Raw genomic sequence first — 27,962 nt, 5'->3', positions numbered from 1 at the left:
TCATGTATGGCTGCATTATAAACTTGGCTTAGTAACAGCTGTCTCTTTTACAGCCTCCATGGCAAACTAAAACTTCTCCAGCGTACCCCTAGAGTGTGATCCTCTCCCTCCTCACTCACCCAAGGAACTCCTCTCCCGAGGAACTCTGCAGTGCAGAAGCTGACTTACCTTACACCCCAGAGTCTCCACTGTCCGAGACTTCTGGAGGAGGGACATGGATTCACAGGTGAATGGACTGGTGCTATTGATCCGGGGGCACTGCCATCTTGTGGTTATCAAATGGCCCCACCAGATGAGCTCCCCAGGCAGCACCAGAGTTAGTGCTACTGCAGCCGTATTCTAGGTATTCTAACAGTGTCTGTCTAATATCCAGATTATGAAATTCTATTTCCCTTTACCATGAGGGATTAGCACAGAAAGAAGCCAATACTACTTCTTAGAACCAGTGGAACTGAGATACTACTTGAGGAAGAAAAGCCGTGTACCACAATTTATTCAGGAGTTTCAAGTTAATGATATTCCTTAGCAATCCATCAGGTTTAACTTGAAATAGGGTTGAATAGAACTGTAACTCTTCCTCCTGAGATGGGACTCTTACTAGAACTGACTTCTGAAGCAGGACATTGATTTCTGATTCTAACACCAGCTGGGGTTAGGAATTCGATACAGAATTCGATACAGATATGACCTTAAATCTCTGCAGTGAGGGGCAAAGAAATGGACCTTCAGACCTTCATGAATGACATCTAACACCCACTTATTATTTGACATATTTTCCCATTCCGCATAGAAGTAGGGGAATCTACCCCCCACCGGAACCTGGTGTCGTTGTTGGTTTGTTCTTTTAGCAGGCTCTCGGTTTCCTAGATGACTTCCAGCCCCCCTCTTTTTTTGTTTCTTGGGTTTTGAGTTGGCACAAACTTTCTTTGTGGATGAAAAGTAGTACTTAAGAACCCCTGACTTCCAGGGAAGCTCTTCTTCCTGTCCGAGGCCTTGTCAAGTATCTCATCTATTGCAGACCCAAACAGGTATTCTTCTTCACATGGGATAGCATGTAAGCAATTTTTAGATGCTTAATCCCCATTCCAGCTTTTCAGCCATATGGCTCTTTTAGCCGAATTTACCAGGGCCAAGGATCTGGCTGACAGCCTTAGTGTATCCACCAATGCATCTGCCAAAAAAGCTGATGTCTTCTGAGAGGTGGTAATATCCGAGAGCAGCTTGTCTCTCGGAGTACCTTGTCTTATTGTCGCTTCAAGTTGTAACAGCCACATAAAAAAGGGTTTGAAACCTACTAGAGAAGCCTCCTTTTGACAAAACAATCTGTTTTCTTATCCATTGGATTTTTAAGGTTCCCTGCAATTGGTAGGCCAGACTTAAAGACTTATGAAATTGCAACATCAATCTTCGAGGGTCTGTACCAAAACTCAGTGTCCTTGTTCATCAAAGGGATACTTTCTCTTGACAGCCCAAGGAAAAAAGCTTTTTTTGTCGGGCTTCTTTCACTACGATTTGATAAGGGAGGAGATTTTCCGATATATAGGAAAAACATGCCTATCCTTTTCCCCCAGGCCCTGGAACACAACGTTCTGAACCAAGCTCCGTTCTTTGTGTTCCTCAATTTCCATTGTGGAACTTGTTATCTTTATTAGGTGGTCCATATATTCTACAGGAAACAGCGGCCTTCCAGAATCTTCTTACTTCGAATCAGTCTCAGAATTTTGATCTGACTCCTGGAAATTATCTTCATCGGAATCAGTCGAAAGATTACGTTTAGAGGGTCCTGGAAAATCAGAAACGTTTATCGCTTTTTTTTTGTGATACCTTCTTTAAGGAAGTATGCACTTCTTCACGTATGACTGTGGATATATTTTCCAACATCACTGACAACTCCTGAGAAACAATGTGTTGGATACAGGCATGAGATGTCAGTTTCTCATATGATGAAGGATGACTGTCTTCACAAATCCGAATGTTTTATTGTTTTATTTTCTAGTAGCCTTTCTAACGGGAGGTTCCACTTTCTAAAAACCCAAAAGGATATAGAAAAGAAACTAGTCATTGCTCATACCATAGGATCATCCACTCCTGACTCCACTAATTCCCCCTTTCCCATCTGTCTGTTCAGAGCCCATAATGTACAATAGGAATGTGCGCGGGTTAAGCAGAGACGGGTACAGTTGTGAGCGCAATCACGATCACACCATATATAAACGGCAGGAAAATAAGTGCACAGTACACACATAGATGGGTACATATGCGATAAGCAGCAGGAATGGTGACATATAATCCTGTGGCCGGCTAGGGGCATGGACAGCACAGACTAGTGAGCTAGGATCTCTTTTTATTTATTTCTCGCCCTGCGGCTCCAAACATGTGACACGCCGCTGGGTGGCCACACTTTCGGTAACCGCAGGAATAGGGACAGAAACCCGTCATCTGTTAGACGGCTACAGATCCACCCTACCGCTCCCAAGCTTCATCCACAGCAGCACAAGCCGTCCTGGGTCTTCCCCCAGGTAACCTGGGTTCATGGCCAGAAGGGGACACAGGGGATCCCTGGTAACCCCCTTGCTCCGACAAGCAAATTTCGTGGACACCATTCTCTTTCCTTTACAGACAGGGCCAATCTACCCAAATGGTGGAATTCCCTAATTTGTTAAATCTCCTGCAACCTCTACCCATAACACCAAAGGATATAAACAAGTTCATGTGGGGGAGGGGCATCACCGGAGGATATCATTTCACACCTTCCAACAACCAAAGCTTATCTTCACTAACATCAGGCGTGCAATTTGGCAGCTAACATGAGGATCATTAGGGAATGGATACATAGAACCTCAGTCTACACTGACAAATTTATAGACCAGCACCAGCAGAAGGGATGAGAACCGAACCCTTCGTTAACATCATTTTGGTGTACATGCCATTCAATTCCGATTTTAAACATGGTCACCCACATTGGGGCAGATTTATCAAGCTGTCTGAAAGTCAGAATATTTCTAGTTGCACATGGCAACCAATCACAGCTCCCCTTTAAAATATTCATGAGCACTGGTAAAATGAAAGCTGAGCTGTTTTTTGTGGAAATATTCTGACTTTCAGACCGCATGATAAATCTGCCCCATTGGGGCAGATTTACTTACCCGGCCCATTCGCAATCCAGCGGCACGTTCTCTGCGCTGGATTCGGGTCCGGCCGGGATGCTGCACTAAAGAGCATCGGAACGCACTGGAATACACCGAGCCGGGCTGAGTGAAGGTAAGTGCAATTTTCACTACACATTTTTTTTTTTTTAAAATGCGGCGGTTTTCCGAATCCGTCGGGTTTAGTTCGGCCACGCCCCCCGATTTCCGTCGCGTGCATGCCGCCGCCGATGCGCCGCAATCCAATCGCGTGCGCCAAAATCCCGGGGCAATACAGGGACAATCGCCGCAAATCGGAAATAATCGGGTAACACGTCGGGAAAACGCGAATCGGGCCCTTAGTAAATGACCCCCATTGTGTCTTCTACACATGACAGGAGCAGGATTACGCACGCAATACATGACACTGAAAAACTATGTTATTTTTTGTTTAACACCTGACTGTGGAAATGTTTTTATGCTACACCATGATGAGATGATTAGGTGTCATGTTTGGTTAAGTTATTATTGTTTAGATTTGAATGTACTATGTCCACCCCGCTTCCCCCTCGCTCTGATTTTCATAGAGTTGTCTTACACAATCAACTCCCCACTGATATGGGTCCCTGAACTGGAAAGTGAATAAATATTGCTGTGAGCTTTTACTGGAAAATGGGGGCCAACTGGTGCCCAGTGAATAATTCGGGGATCCATCTCCTTTTTCCCTACCCCTTCTCCCCTCTTAGGTTTTTTGACCTACTATTTTGTGTTATAGGCTCTATGATAGGGTCTTATTTGTTAATCAAAAAATGTCAATAAATACATAAAAAAAAAAAAAAGATGTGAACTCCGCATAGGTGAGAATTTATAAATTGAAGTTAGAAGTACCAGTGGGTCTGACTCCAAAGAAGCTGGTGGAGATTCCTTTACAATGTGTTCCCTAGGAGATGATGCTGAAAGACTGATGCCAGTGTTGGGTTGTGGTAGATGTAATAACTTTGACTGGTCTTGTTGTGCTAGAGGCCAGGGTAATGTGTGTCTAACCCACTCAACTGGGTCCTCCCAGGCAGCTCTTTGTCCATGAACCTATAGTACCGAAAAGAGAAAGAAGATAAAAGGTAAAATCAATTATTATGTTTGTTTTAAACAGATAAGGCTTTAAAATAGACATATATAATTGCGTAAGACTTAAGTATCCCAAATAATCTTTCAGTGGTGTTCAGGTAAGAGGGTACCTAGTACTACATACATGGGATATGATAAGTTTATAAAAGCCTTATGATTCTTCTCAGCAAAGTACTATGTGAAGTTGAAATTAAATGAAGAGCACCCATGCACCCACTCAGTTCTACAATGAAAGTTAACCACTTAGTAGGAAGCCTAATTTGGAGTTTAAACCCTCCTCACATCATGCTGTGTAACATTGTGTATGGAGAGAAGAGTCACATAAGGGCTGCAATATTGCAGCAGATTGCAGCCCTACATTGGTTGTAGTTTATTACAACCTGTTGAATGAGTTTTAAAAAAGCAATGCATTTTATTCACAAACTACTGCAATACAAAAAAACGATAATACAACTGCCATTGTTTTATTAAAAGGCTTTTACTGTGCAGGATAAAATAACATGCATGTTGTTTAGCTTGATTCTTGCACATTTTTACATTTTCAATACATATAGGGGAAAAAATTTTTTATTAAGCTTCCAGTGTTTTCTTAAATATTGTTTTACTCTTCACACATATTTAGTTTCAAAAATTGTTTTATTGTTTTAAAAGGCAATATTACAATACATTCTGCCTTACAATAAGACTTGGCATAAACAGAACCCCAAGCAGGTGGACGGATAAAGTACTGTATGTGCATAACAAACAATCCATCTACATAAAAGATTTAAAACATGAAAACTGAGGGAACAGGGGTGGGGGCGACACAGGTGTGAGTATAAATGTTGTCGGAAAATCACCGCATCATCACAGGAGTAACATGAAGAAACAGACGTATAGGGGGATATTTATCATATGTTGGCCAAGGCGGATATATCATGAGGTTTAGACATGCACCATTATCCCGATATGCTGCATTGGTCACACCTAGCGTAGTTTTGAGTAAAAACCTGTGATCATCCAGCAGCGTCTTGCATAGTTCCAATTAACATCATATTCTTATTCTTTCCATTAATTCTTACAATAATTAACCCCACCTACCTCCCACCCCCACCCCTTACTCGGCAAAAAAGGGATTAAAAAAAGGAAAGAATACAACCAAAAAAAAAAAGAGAACCTTCAAGATTCTTCCCTCTCCTCAATAGCCATCTTTTTTTTTCCAGACCCTCTCTTTCCTTGCCTCTATATATTTATTTTTTCAAATGTTTTGATTCTATTCAGTCTATTATACCATTCTTTCATTTTGAGGGTTCTAGTTGATTTCCAACCATTTATCAGCATACTTCTAGCAAGGCCATCAACAACCATTGAACTTGATCTCTGAATCCAGTTATGTCTGTGGTATTACCAAGGACCAATACGTCCGAATGTCTTGGGGACATCTAATGCAGAGGTTTTACCAACCTCTACATGAACTTCCTCCCAAACTTGCAGAACCCACCATCAGTTCCATACCATATATAAAAAATCTGCACTTAATTCCTGACACCTAAAGTACTTTTCTGTCTGTCTTCTCTAAGTAGTTTATCTTTTTTGGGGTGTAATATAATCTGTACATAATTTTGCTTTGAGTTAATCTGAAGGGGCTTGGAGCTAGCCATACTACCCACATTCTGATATATACTTGACCATTGAGTTACTGAAAGGGTCCCAATATATCTCCCCACTTTATTTTGCTACTGTGCTGCAAGCCATCATAAAAGTTTGCAGACATATATATTTGTAAATTTTAGTGATTTTTTTTCTTCCATTTTATTTTCCCAAAAAATTCCACAACATGATACCTATCTGCCTATAAGTGTTGTCTTACTTATACTTTTTACACTGTGATGTAACTGAATGTATTGAAAATAATGTTTATCCCCAAGTCATACAAATCTTTCATCATATTAACCCCTTAATGCCGCAGCCCTTTTTCGTTTTTGCATTTTCATTTTTCACTCCCCACCTTCAAAAATCTAACTTTTTGATTTTTCCATGTACAGAGCTGTGTGATGGCTTATTTTCTGCGTAACAAATTACACTTCAAAATGGTGGTATTTAATATTCCATGCCGTGTACTGGGAAGCGGGAAAAAAATTGTAAATGCAGTGAAATTGGTAAAAAAAACGCATTCGTGCCGTATTCTTGTGGGCTTGGATTTTACGGATTTCACTGTACGCCCCAAATGACATCTCTACTTTATTCTTTGGGTCGGTGCAATTACTGGGATACCAAATTTGTATAGGTTTTATAAAGTTTTCATACATTTTAAAAAAATTAAAACCTCCTGTACAAAATTTTTTGGGAGGATTTTGCAGTCTTCTGACGCTAATAACTTTTTTATACTTTGGTGTATAGAGCTTTGGGAGGTATTGTTTTTGCGGATTTTGTTGACGTTTATAATTTTATCACTTTTAGGACTTTTAGGACCTTTTGATCACTTTTTAAAGAATTTTAAATTTTTTAAAAATGGCATAAGTGCTATTTTCGACTTTGGGCACGATTTTCCGTTATGGGGTTAAACGCAGTGAAAAAACGTTATCATATTTTTATAGATCGGGCATTTTCGGACGTGTCGATACCTAATGTGTTTATGATTTTTACTGTTTATTTATATGTATATCAGTTCTAGGGAAAGGGGGGTGATTTGAGTTTTTAGGTTTATTATAATTTTTTTAAAACTTTTTTTTAATTTTTCAGACTCCCTAGGGTACTTTAACCCTAGGTTGTCTGTACGATCCTATCATATACTGCCTTACTACAGTATGGCAGTATATGTGGATTTTACTCCTCATTCATTTCAATGTGCTGATAGCATATTGAAATGAATAGGTTAACCCGAAGTAGCCTCGGGTAGGTTAACCTGAGTAGACTCGGGTCCTCCTTTTTGAAGCCGTCGGCAAAACACCCCAGATCGGTGCTGGCACTGATCGTGGGTGTTATCTGTAAGCCTTTGCTGTAATATGCAGCAAAGTCTTACTGGCTATGGAGAGGGCTCAGCCCGTGAGCCCTCTCCATGCACCCGCACCTGGCATGTGACGTAGTATTACATGTCGGTAAGGGATTAAAGGAAATCTGTGCTTTTTATCAATACCTCTATCTTCCCAGAATTTCTGACCCTTAACTTATTCCATAATGGTGCATATATTGTACTGGTGTTTAACTCCTAACACTTCCTAACCCAACCCGTGCTAAATCCGTAGATTCCAGGGCCCCGCAATCCAATAATATCAGCCCGTTATTGATATCCAAATTTACCTTTTGCGCAATAGCTTTTATTATATCATTACCCCCTAACAGATATTGGAGTATAGCAGATACAAAATACAAGAATTTGGCAACACCCAACCCCCCTTTCCTTTAGGTTAACACAGATATTCCAGTTTTAATCTGACCCTCTTCAGTCTTTTCTTCCTTCTCTAGGGGAGTCACTATATTAATTCATAGATCTATTGACTTCCAAGTCCTTGATGTACAGTGTGATGTGGACGGAAAATTTGTGTTCCTCTATGGTATTCTGGAAGCACTAGATATGTAGTGGATTTATATACCTCCGCCTTTCAGATTTGAGGTACTCCTAAGACTTCTTAGGTTTATTGAGAAAGTAGGGGACTGTCTGGTGCTAGTTCTAGGAGATTTTAATTCTGTATTTTCTGAGAGTAAAGATCGCTTGAGGAGAAACCACTCCGATAATAAGGGAAGGGGTATGCTGCGTTCGCTAGATTTTGCCAAGAAATAGGATGGACAGATGTATGGAGATACGTTTACGGTGATCAATTGGCATATTCATGTTTTAACCGCTCGCACAATTCTTTATCTAGGATTGATTTGGTTTTGGGGAACAAATTGGTTCTGGGGCGGATAAAAAAGATGAGATGCGAGAATCGCCTGATCTCGTATTACTCCCCGTAGTTTTGGAGTTATCCGGTGAGAGCCAACCTTCATGTAGATTTTGGAAGATTAATCCTCACTGGTTGTCTTTGATTGCGAATGAGGATAAGATAAAGAAAGAAATGTGTCATTTTATCACCGTAAATAGATTGGTTAACAATTATGGCTTGCTATGGGATTCGACGAAAGCCTTCCTGAGAGGCCTTTTAGACTCTGAAGTGATATTCTTACAAAGGCAGTTTGTAAAACAGGAAAAGCAGTTAAAGGTAGAAGTCAAAAAGTGGGAGAAGGCTTTTCAGGAGAATAGAGCACAAAGTAGCTTGGATAGTCTGAGTCTGAAACCGGCTCAAGAAACGTATAATGAATTTCTTGCCAATAAAGCAATGCAAAAACTATTCTTTCTAAATCAGTCTGCCCACTGCGAGAGCAGATTATCAACTAGAAGGCTCTTACAGAAAGTAAGGAAAAATCAGGAGGTAAATAGAATACAGGCAATTAAGAACAACTTGGGGGAAATCGTGAATAGCCAAAGTGAGATCAAGGCTGAATTCTTGAGGTTTTTTCATAATGTTTACTCTTCTGACCTGGAGGTCACATTAGAGAATATTAAAAAGTATCTGGACGGTATCTGTTTTCCCCAATTACAGGAAGAAAAGAGAATTCAACTGTCCCTACCGATATCAGTTAAAGAACTGGAGGAAACACTGATTTCCTCAAGACGTAATGCCGCCCTGGGTTTGGATGGGTTATCACTGGAGATCTTTGTGAGATTTGATTCTCTTCTCATGACTCTTTTGGTTGAGGTATGGGAAGATGCACAGGTTGGGGGCAAACTTCCTGAGTCTTGGTATGAGGCAGGAATTGTTTTGATACATAAAAAAAATAAAGATCCATTAGAAGGGGAATCTTACCGACCGATTTCACTTTTAAATGCGGTTGCAAAGCTGATGGCTAAGTTACTGGCAAATAGATTAAAAACGGTGGTTCCAGCATTAGTACATAAAGATCAATGTGGCTTTGTGGCAGGGCGCCATTTTAGTACAAATATTAGGCGGCTCTTTTCGAGTCTGCAGCTGGGCCGGGGGGGCTCCCGCTCCATCCTGTCACTGGATGCCTCTAAGGCCTTTGACAGGGTGGAGTGGGACTTCTTCTGGAAAGTTATGCATAGATTTGGCTTGGGTTATAATTTTGTGCAATGGGTTAAATTATTTTATATCACTCCAAGGGCTTGCATTAGAGTGAATGGTGATTTCTCTTTGTTTTTTTCTCTAACTAGGGGAACAAGACAGGGGTGTCCCCTGTCTCCCCTGTTATTTGCTCTGTTTATTGAGCCTTTGGCCATAAAGGTCAGGTCTAGTGAGCAGATTGGGGGAGCAGGGTATGGGGGACCTTCCAATAAGATCATGCTCTACGCCGATGATATTCTCCTTTGCTTGAAAGACTCAGTGACGTCGGTACCGAAAGCCTTAAAAGTGATTAACGAGTTTGGAAGATACTCAGGCTTCGAGATTAATGTGCAGAAATCTATTTTGTTGCCTCTCAACGAGGAATCTTGCGTCAATTGGAACATCTAGACTTGAGGAGCTCTCATTCCTTGGAGTATCTAGGTATAAAAGTTAGTTCCAGCGTGGCCGATTATGTTGCACTGAACCTGGTTCCCCTCTTGTCAAAATTGAAGGGCAAGGTGAACACATGGACTTCCCTCCCATTGAATTGAGCTGAGAGGGTGGTGCTAATTAAAAGTATACTATTGCCCCAAATATTGTTTGTGTTATGTAATTGCCCATGCTGGATTGACAAGAAATGGTTTGGCCTTATTCGGAGGATTATTAATAAACTTCTATGGGGGAGGAAGAAGGTACGCATTAAACAAGAAGTGTTAATGAGGGATAAGGGAGGCCTCTCCCTTCCGTAATTTTTTCATGCCCTCTCCATGCAGCGCGATCCGACCGTTGCCGTGAATACATGGCGGGCGGTCGCGAACTGGTTAAAGTACACTCTGCACCTCATCTTGACTGAAAGATGTACACGCTCATCTTGTAAACTCTGCACCTCATCTTTATATACACATTTTACAGCCAGTCTGAACTGGAGAGAGGGGTCCGCCCCCTGGAAAGGAAACCAAGCCTTTAAAAGCCTGCACCTCCTTCTCCTCAATATTTTTCCATAGAGCTGTTGAGACTCCCAATATCAGGTTAATTAAACCACTCCCACACGACACCTAGTGAATAGCCATCACCAAACCAAAACTTCATCAAGTGTTTCAAACAACAGGGAGGGAACTAAGTGGTGCTGTCGTGGTTCCGGGAATGAAAATGACCTATTATCCCCTCACCACGACAGCACCACCAGAGAGATTAAAATCGGTAGTGCCTAAAGAAGGTGTGAGGGGATGACCATGTGACTGCCTGACAAATTTCGTCTATAGACCTGTCCATAAAATCAGTCCAGGATGTAGCAACTGCTCTAGTGGAGTGGGCCCTCAACCGTCCAGGACTGGGCATTTATGCTGCCGAATAGGCTGAGGAAATTGCTAGCTTGATGGATCAAGCTAGCGATTTCCTCCTAAGGACACTCCTAGCTATCGTTTAGGAGATGCCTTTCTACCTTTATTCCTACCACCATATAGGATGAAAAGACTATCCGATTTTCTCCAAGAAGAGGTTCTTTCTAAATATTCTAAAAGTGCTTGTCTCACATCTAAGTTGGGACACTCAGATCCAGGATTTGCACAGAAAAAAGGAAGGATGACCTCCTGTGATCTATAGAATTTGGATGCTACCTTTGGTACAAAAGCCGGATCAGTGAGAAGAATAACTCTATCCTCCAGGACTTTTGTGTAAGGGGCCTTACAAAACAGATCGGATAATTCCCCCAACACACCTATATCAGAATTATGCTCGCATGATCCTGTCTGATTTTCCTCAAGACCCTTGGTAGCAGGACCAGTGGGGGAAAGGCATAAGCAAGCCTGAACTCCCACCTCACTGAAAGAGCATCCATCGCCCATGATCTGTCTAGTGGACTGAAGAGAACAGAATTATTTTTCCACTTGTCTTTTTTTCTTGGTGGCAAAAAGACCCTGAGCTTGCATCCGTGGTCAGTATTATTGTCTTTTCCTGTTTCCAGGAAAAGCCAAGAGTTAGACTTACATTTATCAGCGACCATCCTCCGAGCTACATATAGCCCACCGGAGGTACTTCAGGGGACCTCACTGGGGATCCCACTGTGTCTTCCGTAGGGACAGGAAACCATACTGAGGAGATGAAGAAGGTGCAGATTTTTAAAGACTGGGTTTGCTCTCTCAGGTGATGCTGTTGTGGTGAGGGGGTAATATATATAAGATACAGACCAAAAGTTTCCAGCTCTTGGGCTTGCTAGGAACATGAGCTGGAACTTCCACGTGCGTTTATATAGTTATCTGCACAGTCCACTAAACACACGGGGTCTCTTTGGTGAGCTCTGTTGAGTAGTGCGATGAAAGTAGGATCTTGGCTCCCTATCACTATCTTTCGTCTTCTATACGCTCTTAGGATTTGTTCCTTATCTGCATAATTTAGGTATTTTGCAATGGAGTGCCTAGGTTGCTTCCCTATCCCTGATGGTTGTGTAGATGGGTAGCGCGCAGGCCTAGGTGGGCCAATTCTATGAGCTCTCTATACAAATGTCTTTTTGTCCATACCCAGTAGCCGTGGCAGTGTGCTTGGTCGCTGCATAAAGTATTTGCCAACAGAGATTGCTCCATCTCGACCTGTTTTCCAAGTCATCCAGTTTTTCAGACAGTCTATGGTTTTCTGCCACCAGATTCTTTCCTCATGCCATAACCCCATGTGTCATCCTCAAGCGAAGATATGTGCTGCTCAGTGCCCTCAATTCTCTCAGTATTGGTCTCTATTTCATTTTGCAGCATTCTAAGAGAATCTGCAATAGCTATGGCCACTACATCTTGTCTGTTGGGGACCATTCTCTGTACCACTTCCTTTGCCAGACGTTGGCAGTTAATTTGCGGTTGCTGACTAGCATGCGAGCTGGTGTCTGACTCACCACCTTCTTCCTCTGTCACATCCTCCCTCTGCACAGCGTTTCTCTTTATTCCCACTGTCTGTAGGATCGCAGGAGACCCTCCACCTATCCTGTTGCGTCTCTCCGGTTTCCAGTGTCAGTAAGTGCTATAAGCGCTGTTTATTTTGTCATTTGTGCAGCGGAGGGGTCATTATTAGGGCCCTGTGCTACAGAGCTCCGCTCTCCCCTGCCTTCATATACTGGTGTCAGAACTGGAAGTCTTTCTAAGTATTCCTAATACAACAGTCCACAAGCAAGAAACTCAGTACACTCATACTAGTCAGTGAATATACATATGTGCAAAACAGTTCCCCTCCCCCTCTTTTCTATCTTTTGTTTGCTTAGTTAGACCACCATGGCAGAGGTGTACAGAAACGGATGCAAGGCTGATACTAATGGGCCAGAACAAGGCGGAGATAATTCAAGCGCTGGTAGTGTTTGATGTACAGTCCCATCCTTCTGTGGAACCGGACCAGGGACCTCCAGCCTCAGAGGAACCGATACAAGATGTCTCTCAGCAACCGGCTGTACATGGCGGCGCCAGTGGCCCTAGCGGTATAAACACTTCTCTTTCTCTATTTCTCCAGCTGTTTCAACTGCCACCTCCTGAATGGGCCCAGAAGTATGATTATAAAGCTATAAAAAAAGGATCTGATAGAGCGGTTTAACCTCACTTACCAGAAGTTAAACACCAGAGGTGTACCGGGAACAGTTCAAGATTGTAAAGCGTGCGGATGCAGATAGCTATGCAGAGCATGCCATCAAGTTACGAACCCTGTTTAAACAATGGTCCCCGGATGGTGTGTGACCACTCTAGAAGATGTGGACAATCTCATGACCATGGATCAGTTCGTCCACACCTGTATCGCGGATGTGGATGAACTTCCTGAGGCACGGAAGCCTGCTGTTGCAGGATGGAAGGGGGGCAAGCCGCGTGTCAACGCTTACGGCTACAAAGCTTCTGGGGCACGCCTCCTTCATCACCCAAGTTGGCAGGAGACCACCGCAGATCTTTTGTGTGCTATCAAGAATGCTTATCAGCATTACGTGTTCGAGAGAAGAGGGAGACCATCCCTTTGCCCACACCAATGGTTTCTTCATCTTCTGTTTTGTTTGTGGGTGGGAATAAGAGGGTGGCTAGTGAAAATGTCACAGTGGGTTAGAGGGATACCGGTGCAAAGATGACCCTTGCGCACCCATCACTTGTCAAACCGAAGGATCTCATCCCATTGCTGGCATTGGAGGCCTCACCCCAGCCTTGCCCATTGCACGCTTGTACCTGGATTGGGGGGTGGGAAGAGGGATGATGGAGGTGGGGATAACAGATAACATTCACACCAAAGTTTTGGGGACTGATTTGGGATGGTTACTGTCCAAATATCTGCCCATGGATGCCAAGGAGGACCCTGGCACACTCAATGTCACACATGAGTTGAGTGCTGTGGTACTGTGAGTTGAGTGCTGTGATATTGAGACTGTGCCTACCAAATACTGTGATAGTCAAATGATGTAATAGAACTGTCTACTGATTATCTGCATAAACCTATAGTAAATGTAACTGTGTTAGATGATGTTTGCATGCATAGTTCTGATATAGATATAGCTTGTAGTTATTTATCAGGCTCTGTTGATTGAAATGTGGTACCCAATGCTGTAAATAGCATGTACAATCCTAGTGATAGAAATGAAATCACAACCTACTGCATATGAAGTAACAATCATGCTAACTGTAATGTGGAAGCTAGAGATGACATAGCATTAGATACTGCTGTTAATGTGAATGTACCTACACCTGTCTTAGATGATGTCTGTCAGTCTAGCAGTAGTGTGGAAGCCAGTGACTGTATAGCATCAGAAAATGTTATTAACCCCTTAGCGCTCCGCGCCGTAGCTGTACTGCGCAGCTTCCGACGATTAGCGCTCAGCGCAGTACAGCTACGGCGCGAGCGCATAGGATTTTAGAATTGTCACCACGTCTCGCGACGTGGTGACATCGGGACGAGATTTGGGTGACAGAGGCAGGAGGAGTTCCTGTCTCCGTCACCCGACCAATCAAATCGGTCCCGCCCGCCGATCGCCGTGATTGGCCAGTCAAACCTGACTGGCCAATTACAGCGATTTTGGGCTAAAAAACGTGGTTTTAGCCCCTTCCTCTTCCTCCAGCGGCACCATTTTGGTTTGGTATCACTGGAGAGAGGAGAGAGCGTTACTGTGTGCACCAAAATACACTTTTACACTATAAATAGTGTTCTGATCCTTATCTGATCCCTATTGTTCCCTACAAATTCCCATCCCTATCTGTTTTTTCCTGTGTCCTGTGTGTTCCCTGTGTGATCGCCTTGTGTGATCCCACGTGTCTTCCGTTTTTCCCTGTCTGTCCCTTCTGAACCCAAACGCACTTTTCAGTGCGCTGTGTTAGCGTTGTTCTGCACTGGACGCACTTTTCAGTGCGCCGTGTGAATAGCGCTGCACAGAATCTTTAGCAGTCTTAGCGGTAGTTAGTTTGTCTTAGGGCAAGCTAGGTGCATTTGTAGCGCCTTTTTGGTTTTTTTTTCGGTGCCTGGTAATATTTTTTTCCAGAGCGCCGTAGGTGTACCCGTACGTAGCTACTTTTTGTGTGTGCCATCTGTGCGGCTGGTCCGTGTGGTTTGGTGTGCATTATCTTTTTTTTTGTGTGCTATCTATGCGGCTTGTCCGTGTAGTTTAGAGCGCATTATTTTTTTGTGTGCTATCTGTGCGGCTTGTCCGTGTAGTTTAGTGCGCATTATTTTTTTTTGTGTGCTATCTGCGCGGCTTATCCGTGTAGTTTAGTGCGCATTATTTTTTGTGTGCCATCTGTGCGGCTGGTCCGTGTGGTTTGGTGTGCATTATCTTTTTTTTTTTGTGTGCTATCTGTGCGGCTTGTCCGTGTAGTTTAGTGCGCATTATTTTTTTTGTGTGCTATCTGTGCGGCTTGTCCGTGTAGTTTAGTGCGCATTATTTTTTTTGTGTGCTATCTGTGCGGCTTGTCCGTGTAGTTTAGTACGCATTATTTTTGGTGTGTGCCATCTGTGCGGCTTGTCCGTGTAGTTTGGTGTGCATTATCTTTTTTTTTTTTGTGTGCTATCTGTGCGGCTTGTCCGTGTAGTTTAGTGCACATTATTTTTTGTGTGTGCCATCTGTGCGGCTTGTCCGTGTAGTTTGGTGTGCATTATATTTTTTTTTGTGTGCCTGCTAGACGGTTTATCCGTGTAGTTTGGTGCACATTATCTATTTTCTAGTTCTCTATTTTTTTTGTGTGCAATGTCTCAGAAGACGTACACCGTGTTGGAGGCATATAACATGCTTGCCTCTGACACCGAGTCAGCTAGTGGGGATGATGGTCCCTTTTACCTATCATCATCCTCCTGCTCATCTTCCACTGACCTGGAAGGACCCCCAAGAAGGCGCCGTAGGGTTCCAGGGACTTCTGCAGGAGAAGTGCCTGGGACTTCTGCAGGAGAAGTTTCTGGGACTTCTGCAGGAGAAGCGTCTGGGGCTTCCACTGACCCCACATGGGTAGCCCCAGATAATTATACCCCTCAGATCCCTGACTTTTTGGGCCATCCTGGAATTAACTTTGACACGACAGGGCTCAGAGCTTTGGACTTTTTAAAGTTTTTTTTTGATGAGGCGCTGCTGAATATTATTATATTTCAGACAAATCTCTACGCTGCACAACATATTGCCCAAAACCCCACGTCCTTTTATGCACAACCGTACAGGTGGACCCCTTTCACTGCAGCAGAGATGCACAAGTATTGGGGCATAATACTCCTTATGGGGATAGTAAAGAAGCCTTCAATAAGGGACTACTGGAGCACAGACATACTGTACCACACCCCCATGTTCCGCATGGCAATGAGAAGGATGCGCGTTGAAGCCATCCATAAGTTTTTGCACTACACTGACAACACACAGTGCCCACCCAGAGGTGACCCCAGTTATGATCGGTTATTTAAGGTCAGGCCCATATTAGATCATTTTAGTGCCAAGTTTGCCCAGGCATATACCCCCGCCAAACATGTGAGCATAGACGAGTCCCTAGTACAATTCAAAGGGAGACTTCACTTCCGCCAGTACCTGCCCAATAAGAGGGCAAGGTATGGTGTGAAGATGTATAAGCTGTGCGAAAGTTCATCAGGGTACACATACAAGTTCAGGATATATGAAGGGAAGGACTCCACTATAGTGCCCCCAGAATGCCCCCCCTTCCTGGGTGTTACAGGGAAGATAGTGTGGGATTTAGTGCACCCACTGCTGGACCAGGGCTACCACCTCTACCTGGACAATTTCTACACCAGCACCACCCTGTTCAAGTGCCTCACTTCCAGAAATAGTGCGGCATGGAGGGGTGGACTTGTCTGACCAGGTGCTTCAGCCGTACAATGCCATGCGGAAGTCGAGGGTGTGGTACAAGAAGCTGGCCGTGCACATGATGCAGATGGCATTGTATAATGCTTATGTGCTGCATCGATATGCCGGCCAGAGGGGAACTTTCCTGGAATTTCAAGAGGTGGTAATAAAGTACTTTCTTTTTGGAGACCAGGAAGGGGGGAGTGCTAGCACATCTGGAAGTGAGGCCCCATCACGTATTGTACCAGGGCAGCACTTTCCAGGAGTAGTTTCCCAAACAGCCAGCAAGGGAAGGACACAGAAGAGGTGCAGGGTGTGCTCCAAAAATGGCATTCGGAAGGACACCATTCATCACTGTGAGACATGCCCAGAAAAACCAGGGTTATGTATGAAAGATTGCTTCCGAATTTATCATACATCCCTGGATTTTTAGAGTACCCTGTAGTTACCCTGACGCACAGCTTATACATCATGCCGCATGCCGCACCATCCCTTCTAAGCCCTGCCATGTGCCCAGCCTGTAGATTACTGTCCCGTATGCTTTACCCGGGAAAACATGCATCATGATTTTTAGGGTGTTTGTCTCCCATGGCAGCAGCTGGGCACAAAATGACATAATGGATATTTTTTACTATGCACTATCCATTATGCACTTTTTCAGGGGTCCACCTGTGGGGTTAAAATGCTAACTATACCCCTAGATTAATTCATGGAGGGGTGTAGTTTCCAAAATAGGGTCAGTTCTTAGGGGTTTCTACTGTACTGGCCCCTATTGGCATCTACAAATCTTTCATGATGCCAAAAAGAAAAAAAAAATGTACAATGTCTGTGCTCCAACAAGTTATTCCCTTTTGAGCCCTGTCGTGTCTCCATCCTACAGATTATTGCCTCCTATGGGGTATTGCCCTAACCGGGGTAACCCGCAGAATGATTTTTGATGTGTTTTTCCCCAGTGGCATGAGTTGGGCAAAATACTTTTGTCACTTCAATGGCATATTTGATAAATTGCAATACAATTGTTTCTCTGCACTACTCACTTTGTATTAAATTTTAGCCAGCACCTTAGGGGTTAAAATGCTCATACAAGCCTACATACATTCTTTGAGGGGTGCCCTTTCCAAAATGGGTTCACTACTTGGGGGTTTCTATTGTACTGGTACCTCGGGGGTTCCCCCCATTACCAATCTAGTGAAAACGAAGCTTGAAAACCTAAATTGTGCTTCTTTCTTCCTGACCCCTGCCGTGTGCCCAGCCTGTAAATTATTGGCACATGTGTGGTATTGCTGTATTTGGGACAACCCGCAGAATGATTTTTGGGGTGTTTGTCTAAAGTGGCATGGGTTGGGCACAGTACACGAGGCACTAAAATGACATTTTTGAGATAAAAACACAATTTTTACTCTGCACCCTTTACTTTGCATTCAATTTTGGCCAGCGTGTTGGGGGTTAAAATGCTCATACAAGCCTACATACATTCTTTGAGGGGTGCCCTTTCCAAAATGGGTTCACTACTTGGGGGTTTCTATTGTACTGGTACCTCGGGGGTACCCCCCATTACCAATCTAGTGAAAACGAAGCTTGAAAACCTAAATTGTGCTTCTTTCTTCCTGACCCCTGCCGTGTGCCCAGCCTGTAAATTATTGGCACATGTGTGGTATTGCTGTATTTGGGACAACCCACAGAATGATTTTTGGGGTGTTTATCTAAAGTGGCATGGGTTGGGCACAGTACACGAGGCACTAAAATGACATTTTTGGGATAAAAACACAATTTTTACTCTGCACCCTTTACTTTGCATTCAATTTTGGCCAGCGTGTTGGGGGTTAAAATGCTCATACAAGCCTACATACATTCTTTGAGGGGTGCCCTTTCCAAAATGGGTTCACTACTTGGGGGTTTCTATTGTACTGGTACCTCGGGGGTACCCCCCATTACCAATCTAGTGAAAACGAAGCTTGAAAACCTAAATTGTGCTTCTTTCTTCCTGACCCCTGCCGTGTGCCCAGCCTGTAAATTATTGGCACATGTGTGGTATTGCTGTATTTGGGACAACCCGCAGAATGATTTTTGGGGTGTTTGTCTACAGTGGCATGGGTTGGGCACAGTATATGAGGCACTAAAATGACATTTTTGAGATAAAAACGCAATTTTTACTCTGCACCATTTACTTTGCATTCAATTTTGACCAGCGTGTTGGGGGTTAAAATGCTCACCACAACCACCAATAAATTCTTTGAGGGGTCTAGTTTCCGTAATGGTATCATTTATTGGAGGTTTCTATTGCACTGGCACCTCACGGGCCCTGCCAACATGACATGGCACTCCAAATCCAAACGTGTGAAAACGGAGCTGGAAAATCAAAATTTCACTCCTTCCGTTCTCATCCCTTCTGTGTGCCCAGTCTGTAAATTATTGGCACATGTGTGGTATTGCTGTACTCGGGACAACCCGCAGAATGATTTTTGGGGTGTTTGTCTAAAGTGGCATGGTTTGGGCACAGTATATGAGGCACTAAAATGAAATTTTGAGATAAAAACGCAATTTTTACTCTGCACCATTTACTCTGCATTCAATTTTGACCAGCGTGTCGGGGGTTAAAATGCTCACCACAACCACCGATAAATTCTTTGAGGGGTCTAGTTTCCGTAATGGTGTCATTTATTGGGGGTTTCTATTGCACTGGCACCTCACGGGCCCTGCCAACATGACATGGCACTCCAAATCCAAACGTGTGAAAACGGAGCTGGAAAATCAAAATTTCACTCCTTCCGTTCTCATCCCTTCTGTGTGCCCAGTCTGTAAATTATTGGCACATGTGTGGTATTGCTGTACTCGGGACAACCCGCAGAATGATTTTTGGGGTGTTTGTCTAAAGTGGCATGGGTTGGGCACAGTATATGAGGCACTAAAATGACATTTTTGAGATAAAAACGCAATTTTTACTCTGCACCATTTACTCTGCATTCAATTTTGACCAGCGTGTCGGGGGTTAAAATGCTCACCACAACCACCCATAAATTCTTTGAGGGGTCTAGTTTCCGTAATGGTATAATTTATTGGGGGTTTCTATTGCACTGGCACCTCACGGGCCCTGCCATCATGACATGGCACTCCAAATCCAAACATGTGAAAACGGAGCTGGAAAATCAAAATTTCACTCCTTCCGTTCTCATCCCTTCTGTGTGCCCAGTCTGTAAATTATTGGCACATGTGTGGTATTGCTGTACTCGGGACAACCCGCAGAATGATTTTTGGGGTGTTTGTCTAAAGTGGCATGGGTTGGGCACAGTATATGAGGCACTAAAATGAAATTTTGAGATAAAAACGCAATTTTTACTCTGCACCATTTACTCTGCATTCAATTTTGACCAGCGTGTCGGGGGTTAAAATGCTCACCACAACCACCGATAAATTCTTTGAGGGGTCTAGTTTCCGTAATGGTGTCATTTATTGGGGGTTTCTATTGCACTGGCACCTCACGGGCCCTGCCAACATGACATGGCACTCCAAATCCAAACGTGTGAAAACGGAGCTGGAAAATCAAAATTTCACTCCTTCCGTTCTCATCCCTTCTGTGTGCCCAGTCTGTAAATTATTGGCACATGTGTGGTATTGCTGTACTCGGGACAACCCGCAGAATGATTTTTGGGGTGTTTGTCTAAAGTGGCATGGGTTGGGCACAGTATATGAGGCACTAAAATGACATTTTTGAGATAAAAACGCAATTTTTACTCTGCACCATTTACTCTGCATTCAATTTTGACCAGCGTGTCAGGGGTTAAAATGCTCACCACAACCACCGATAAATTCTTTGAGGGGTCTAGTTTCCGTAATGGTATAATTTATTGGGGGTTTCTATTGCACTGGCACCTCACGGGCCCTGCCATCATGACATGGCACTCCAAATCCAAACATGTGAAAACGGAGCTGGAAAATCAAAATTTCACTCCTTCCGTTCTCATCCCTTCTGTGTGCCCAGTCTGTAAATTATTGGCACATGTGTGGTATTGCTGTACTCGGGACAACCCGCAGAAGGATTTTTGGGGTGTTTGTCTAAAGTGGCATGGGTTGGGCACAGTATATGAGGCACTAAAATGAAATTTTTGAGATAAAAACGCAATTTTTACTCTGCACCATTTACTTTGCATTCAATTTTGACCAGCGTGTTGGGGGTTAAAATGCTCACCACAACCACCGATAAATTCTTTGAGGGGTCTAGTTTCCGAAATGGTGACATTTTGGGGGGTTTTCTATTGTACTTTTACTGCAGGGGCTCTTCAATTACACTGTGGCACCACAAAATATTTGCAGCCAAATTGGCCTTCCAAATTCCCAGTATCGCTAACTCTGTTCTGGACATCACTGTGCGGGGAAACAGCAGCTGACATCCACATGTCTGGTATTGCCGTACTCGGAAGAAGCAGGGCAAGAAATTAGGAATATATATTTACCTCAAATTCCTTCTGAATGTATCAATTTTAGGGCTAAATTGAAAAGGTTGAAATCAAAAATTGAAATTTCAAAATTTCCACTCCATTTTCATATGCTTCCGGAAAAATAATTAAAGGGTTAACAGACTTCTTAAATGCTGATTTGAATAGGTTGAGATGTTAGGTTCATAAAATGGTGTTACTTGTGGGGGTATATAGTACAGAAGCCTTTATAGAGCACTTCCAAACTGAATTGATCACCAAAAAGTTCGCATTTTTCAAATTTCAAGAAAATCTGAGAAGTTGCTACTAAAACTTCAAACCTTCTCACATCCATAAAAAAAATGGAAACTTAAAACAAATAATGGATATAAAAAGAAGACCAATGGCAAAAGGTTTCTATCAAAAAAAATTTGTGGTATCACTTTTTGTCTAAAAAGTATAACATTTGAAACTTTGAAAATAGTCATTTTTTTCAAATGTTTCCTAAATTTTTGAATTTTTACCCCCCAAAAAAGGAACGGATCACCGAAATGACACTACTAACATAAACTACAATGTCTCACGAGAAAACAATCTCAAAATCACAGAGATATCTTAAAGCGTTGAAAAGTTATTACCACAGGAAGAGACACTGGTCAAATTTTAAAAAAAAGTTGCGAGCCTTAACCTGCAAACAGGCTGCGTCCTTAAGGGGTTAAATGTACATTTGGATTGTGGTATGTGCACACCCACAGCTCTTCCCCCAGAAAGTGTGATGTATCAATCTCCTCTGTAACCAGCAGCCAGACTGTCCCAGAAACTAATCAGTCTTTGAGGCTGGAGCTTCTGCTGTTGTGGTTATAGATGGAAGGAGACGGACAAACTGTGCTGCCCTGCACACTGGGGATAACCTGACACACACACCAGCAGCCCTGCAATGGTGCTCGGATCCCCTGGTCAGGGAAAGAGAAGGCGAGGGCTTGTATGATGAAGTAATGTCAGCAAAGGAGGGAAGGGGGCACAGAGGATGCCATAGTTAGTACCCAGTTGTCGGGATTTCAGAAATCTCAGCCGAGGGAGGTAAGTAACATTTTCCTTGCCTTTACTTCAGGCATATCAGGAGGGACCCCACTAGGCACACCAATCATAGACACAGTTCACCCATACATTAAGTAAGGTACATGTCAGACTTTTGTAGAGGTGAAATCTGACATAGTGAGAGAGGATGAAGAGGTGGGTGGTCCAAATTTCAGAAAATGTGTGGGCATCACCTGTAATGCTTGTTCGCAAAGGAGACAAGACCACATTCGTCTATGTGGACTACAGGGAACAAAACGGCATCAAAGTTTCTGATGCATACCCGATGCCTCATAAGGTAAAGATGTTGGATCACTTAGCCAGTGCCACACCATTAAAGATTATGGATTTGAATAAGTGGCATTGGCCAATGCCGATGTTCCCTAACATTTGAGAAAAATTAAAGGTTAGCAACTGGCATGACCAAAACACATGTCACATTCCAGTGCCTGGTGAACAAACGAATAAACGAGTCTGAAGGTTCAGCGATTGCCTACCTGTTGCCATGTTCTGTCAGATCTAGCGGGAGGACCTGGGATATCCAGCAGGTTGGGGGGGGGGCACTGAAGCCAAGTATAGTACCCCAGAGTAGGGTGAATCTCCAATGTTTAATGTCATGAAAATACAGAGAACTCTTTGAATGAGAAGGAGTGTCCAAACTTTTTGTAATGCATATATATATATATATATACACACTCACCGGCCACTTTATTAGGTACACCTGTCCTAATTTCTTAACACTTAATTTATAATCAGCCAATCACATGCCGGCAACTCAGTGCATTTAGGCATGTAGACATGGTCAAGACAATCTCCTGCAGTTCAAACCGAGCATCAGTATGGGGAAGAAAGGTGATTTGAGTGCCTTTGAACGTGGCATGGTTGTTGGTGCCAGAAGGGCTGGTCTGAGTATTTCAGAAACTGCTGATCTACTGGGATTTTCACGCACAACCATCTCTAGGGTTTACAGTGAATGGTCCGAAAAAGAAAAACATCCAGTGAGCGGCAGTTCTGTGGGCGGAACTGCCTTGTTGATGCTAGAGGTCAGAGGAGAATGGGCAGACTGGTTCGAGCTGATAGAAAGGCAACAGTGACTCAAATCGCCACCCGTTACAACCAAGGTAGGCAGAAGAGCATCTCTGAACACACAGTACATCGAACTTTGAGGCAGATGGGCTACAGCAGCAGAAGACCACACCGGGTGCCACTCCTTTCAGGAAACTGAGGCTACAATTTGCACAAGCTCATCGAAATTGGACAGTAGAAGATTGGAAAAACGTTGCCTGGTCTGATGAGTCTCGATTTCTGCTGCGACATTCGGATGGTAGGGTCAGAATTTGGCGTCAACAACATGAAAGCATGGATCCATCCTGCCTTGTATCAACGGTTCAGGCTGGTGGTGGTGGTGTCATGGTGTGGGGAATATTTTCTTGGCACTCTTTGGGCCCCTTGGTACCAATTGAGCATCGTTGCAACGCCACAGCCTATCTGAGTATTGTTGCTGACCATGTCCATCCCTTTATGACCACAATGTACCCAACATCTGATGGCTACTTTCAGCAGGATAATGCGCCATGTCATAAAGCTGGAATCATCTCAGACTGGTTTCTTGAACATGACAATGAGTTCACTGTACTCAAATGGCCTCCACAGTCACCAGATCTCAATCCAATAGAGCATCTTTGGGATGTGGTGGAACGGGAGATTCGCATCATGGATGTGCAGCCGACAAATCTGCAGGAACTGTGTGATGCCATCATGTCAATATGGACCAAAATCTCTGAGGAATGCTTCCTGCACCTTGTTGTATCTATACCACGAAGAATTGAGGCAGGTCTGAAGGCAAAAGGGGGTCCAACCCATTACTAGCATGGTGTACCTAATAAAGTGGCCGGTGAGTGTATGTATATATATATATATATATATATATGAATCTAATCCATTCTCCATTCTGTGTTAGTCTTCTTTTTGGAACAGTTTTCAATCACCTGGAGCCACCAGCCGTTTCCTGGCAGAGAGTACGGCGGAGGTAGCAGGAGAAGCAAGTAAATATTATCCCAGTAAAAATTATCCCAGCTCCTCACAGAGAGGAAGTAGATTGATTTGTCTGTGTAAAATCTGGAGGGAGTCCCAAGGCACAAAGGACAATCCAAACAGGATAATCATCTATACTGAATCTTGCAAGCATGAAGAACATCATTTTGATTGTTTTCAGTTGATGGAGTTTGTTCAGTGTGAAGGGAGACACATCTAGAAAAAGTGAAATTTTAGCTTCTCCATGAGACAAATCAGCTCCTTCTATGGCTTTTCTGAGAATGTTGTGCCTGTTGGCAAAATTGAGCATCTTACAGTTTATAATTATTGTCAATCTTTAGGCTTGGGTCAAAGATTCTATTGGGCCCTTTCAAAGGTCAAGGATGCTGCTTGGTTTTCAGGTAGAAGTGGACAAAGTAGGTCTAGGGTGAGTGCAGTGATTTTGGGAGGAAGAATGGTCTCTGGAACTCCTCTTAGATGCAGATTGTTTGTATGCCTCTGTTCGTGGTCTTTTATGTAGGCGAGCATACTGTTGAGATGGAACAGACTATTTTGTAAGGCTGTGGCTGAATACTGAGTCTCTTCTGAGCAGTTGTCTATCTGCTTAACCTTCTGCTTCGCAAAGTTTGATCATTAGCTTACAAAATGCCTCATCAATGATCACTTGCTGTGTGACTTGTAGAAGGTCCAGTTGAGACTGAGTGTTATCTTTTTTTCAGGTCCCTTGTCCTTCAAATTTTCCTACAGGGGGTGTTAAGTTAAGGTTGTTATGTTTCCACCATTTTCATCACAGACAGAAAGCATGGATGATGAGGGTACTTCACTTGTGTTATGATGCAGTGCGCAAAAGTCACAAAAATCAGATTTCCCAAGCAAAGCGTGTAGAGAAACCTGTTTTATACAGAAGGGGAGAGGGAAGCAGGTCCACTGACCCAATGTGAATTTATCAATGGGTTACTCGAGGTGGAAGGATGTGTTCTCTTCTTCACTTCAGGCTGTTATCCTTAGGGCATCCAAAATGAAGCAGGAGGCTGGTAGTAAAAAGGTGCCAGAACTGGAGGTCCAGGGGAGAGAAGATTCTCTCTGATGAACTGAGGTGGAAGAGTCACCAGGAAAAGGGCCTCTGCAGTCCAGGGCAAAATTTGAATAAAGCCCCTCACATCCGGAGCCTAGACTTGTTGGAAAGCTGGAGGGGATCACTTACACCTAAAGGATGAGGATGTAGATGGAGGTAGGGCTCTTATATGATCCCACATGCAGGATATTTAGGCCCCTTGTGGTATAGAAGAGGTTCTGGTGGATCAGGAAATCCAAAACCAATCTCCTGGCTTCAGATCCCAGTAGGTGGCAAGTGGTAAGGAGACATTTGAGGATCTTGATGGCATGTTTCATTATATGTATTTATCCCATATATGCTTTTGGCAAGTTGTTTGAATGGGCTACAATATACTACTCAGTGGGCAAGGGTAAATTAATAGAAAATTGCATGCTTTTCCTTTTCTATAAACAAGAAGGAAAGTAAGAGACCATCAAGGCAAGAAACCCCATTTCCCAAGATTTTAATAGCATGCTTGCCTTTAGTCCATCCTTGGCTCCTTCTGAAAGGTATGGTATAATAGAGTTGTTCCACAAATCAATAAACCATACACGGAAATCCTCCATTCCAATAGGACAGGATAAGAAAAAGCAGGGACCTATATAAAGAAAAAACAAGAAACCTGTTTATGGGAGACCTGCAATCCATAGTAAAATCCACAAAAGTTAATTTATTTAACTTTATGTATTAAAAATACCAATCATCTTAGGTTGTCGGTAAAGTTATAAGTATAAGTCGAGGGAAAGGAGGAAGACTTAATGACAAGTAACTGAAAAAATTGTGTTGCTAAACTACCAACACAATATAAAAGTAATGTTGTTTTGTATACCTATGAGGAAGTCTGGAGTACTGTGTTTCTCCAGGAAGGTGTGCAAATGGTACCACAACCGTGGCACCCAGTCAAGAACCTTAAGTAGTTCTCCATGTCCAGTTCCAATGCTGCCCTGCGATTCTAGCAGCTTTCGACGTAAATATCGACCTAAGAAACCATTTGCTGGTTCCACATTGTTAGAGAAAGTCAGCATCCTGTAAAAGACAAAATATTGTTGGTTTCTATTATATCCCATTTTTTACAGTAATTTAATGTTTAACACCTTACTGACTAGCCTATTTTGGGACAAGACATCTATGTATTATTTGTCTTTATTTTCACCATCATCATTTAAAATCCATAACTTCCTACATTTTCGGTCAGACGTGTGAGGGCTTCTTTTGATCGCCCCATTTTGAAGTACATAGCATTTATTGATGAACTTTTATGAACCTGTGTTGAGTAAATTGGGGAAATATTTAATTCCAACGCATTTGAAATTTTTAACTTTCACTGTTCAACATAAAAACATTATTATGCAGGTAAGTTTGTTTCTGAAGATACCAAGTTTTATATGTGTTATTTAATTGGTATTGGTGGTCACATAAGGAATGAACATAAAAATGAATAATAAAATACATGAAGTGTTCTTCAGTGCATACTTATTACCTTATCAAGTTCCAGAATAATTACCTGAAGCTTATGTGAAGACCATGGTTTGGACTCATTTTTACTGGCTGATTAGTAGTTCCAATAATGTAAGGGCTGCAAGTAAAGTAAAAAAAGCAATGGGTTACTAAATAAGAATAAACTCAAAATATAAAGAGACATATTTCAGCATGCTATATGCACAATACATACAGCACCCAACATCCTCATTGTGTTTGACAAAGGCCCAGGGGGCTGAAACGTCCACACTCTTACAACAAATTCCGAATTGCATTTTAAAAAAGTGGTGCACAGCTTTTTTTTAACTTACTTTAGCCAAAAGGGTTGGATCCCGAGACCAAACGATTTTTCGAGAACATCAAAATATAAAGCGTTAATAACTGCCAAGTTACCATCTCCAACAGTGGTTAAACCTTATTATTCAACTTTTATTTAGAACTAGCTCCCGGCGGTGCCCGGGATAGTAAATAACTGCTCTTAGCTATAACAAAATAGAATTAGTTAACAAAATGAAAAAAAATATATAATATATATCACTGATGGCTAACCTATGGCATTGGTGCCAGAGGTGACACTCAGAGCCCTTTCTGTGGGCACTCAGGCCATCACCAGAGATGACTCCAGGTATCTTCCTGCAGTCCCAGACAGCCCAGGACTTGCTGTGCACAGAGCTATTTTAAAGTGACAGCTCTACCAGGGACTATTTTCTGCTTTATTGGTGTCCTCAGGGTGCTGGTATCAATGAAAACTGTGACAGAGAAGGGAGTATAAATCACAAATTAAATTTTTGTGTTGGCGCTTTGCGATAAATAAGCGGGTCTTTGTTGTAGTTTGGGCACTCGGCCTCTAAAAGGTTCGCCATCACTGATATATATCTTTCTGTCTAGGCATCTATCCCTGTCACTCACACACTATCCCTGCACTATCCCTGTCTCTCACTCACTCACTCTCCCTGCTTGTCTCTGTTACTCTCCTTGCCTGTCTCTCATTCACACTCCCTGCTTGTCTTTGTCACTCACACACTCCCTGTCTGTCTCTTTGTCACTCACACACTCCCTGTCTGTCTCTGTCACTCACACACTCCCTGTCTGTGTCTCTGTCACTCACACACTCCCTGTCTGTCTCTCTGTCACTCACACACTCCCTGTCTGTCTCTCTGTCACTCACACGCTCCCTGTCTGTCTCTCTGTCACTCACACGCTCCCTGTCTCTCTGCCTGTTTCTCGGTCACTCAATCTACCTGCCTATATCCATATTAACTCACA

General features: G+C 43.0%; 1 protein-coding gene across 4 annotated transcripts in view; it reads right to left on the bottom strand.

The window, feature by feature from the left end:
* NAV1 (neuron navigator 1) overlaps positions 1–27,962 on the bottom strand; it is a 436,382-nt gene that overhangs the window by 16,020 nt on the left and 392,400 nt on the right. For all 4 annotated transcript variants that reach the window (XM_072137230.1, XM_072137232.1, XM_072137231.1 and 1 more), the window contains 4 exons: positions 26,722–26,793; positions 26,047–26,243; positions 25,697–25,815; positions 4,014–4,211 (listed from right to left, as the gene is read on the bottom strand). In XM_072137230.1, the coding sequence (XP_071993331.1) occupies positions 4,014–4,211; positions 25,697–25,815; positions 26,047–26,243; positions 26,722–26,793 (586 nt within the window). The remainder of the gene's footprint in view (positions 1–4,013; positions 4,212–25,696; positions 25,816–26,046; positions 26,244–26,721; positions 26,794–27,962) is intronic.

Source organism: Engystomops pustulosus, chromosome 2 (genome assembly GCF_040894005.1).
Source record: "Engystomops pustulosus chromosome 2, aEngPut4.maternal, whole genome shotgun sequence".
Classification (NCBI taxonomy): Eukaryota; Metazoa; Chordata; class Amphibia; order Anura; family Leptodactylidae; genus Engystomops; species Engystomops pustulosus.
This window is presented reverse-complemented; position numbering and strand designations above follow the sequence as displayed.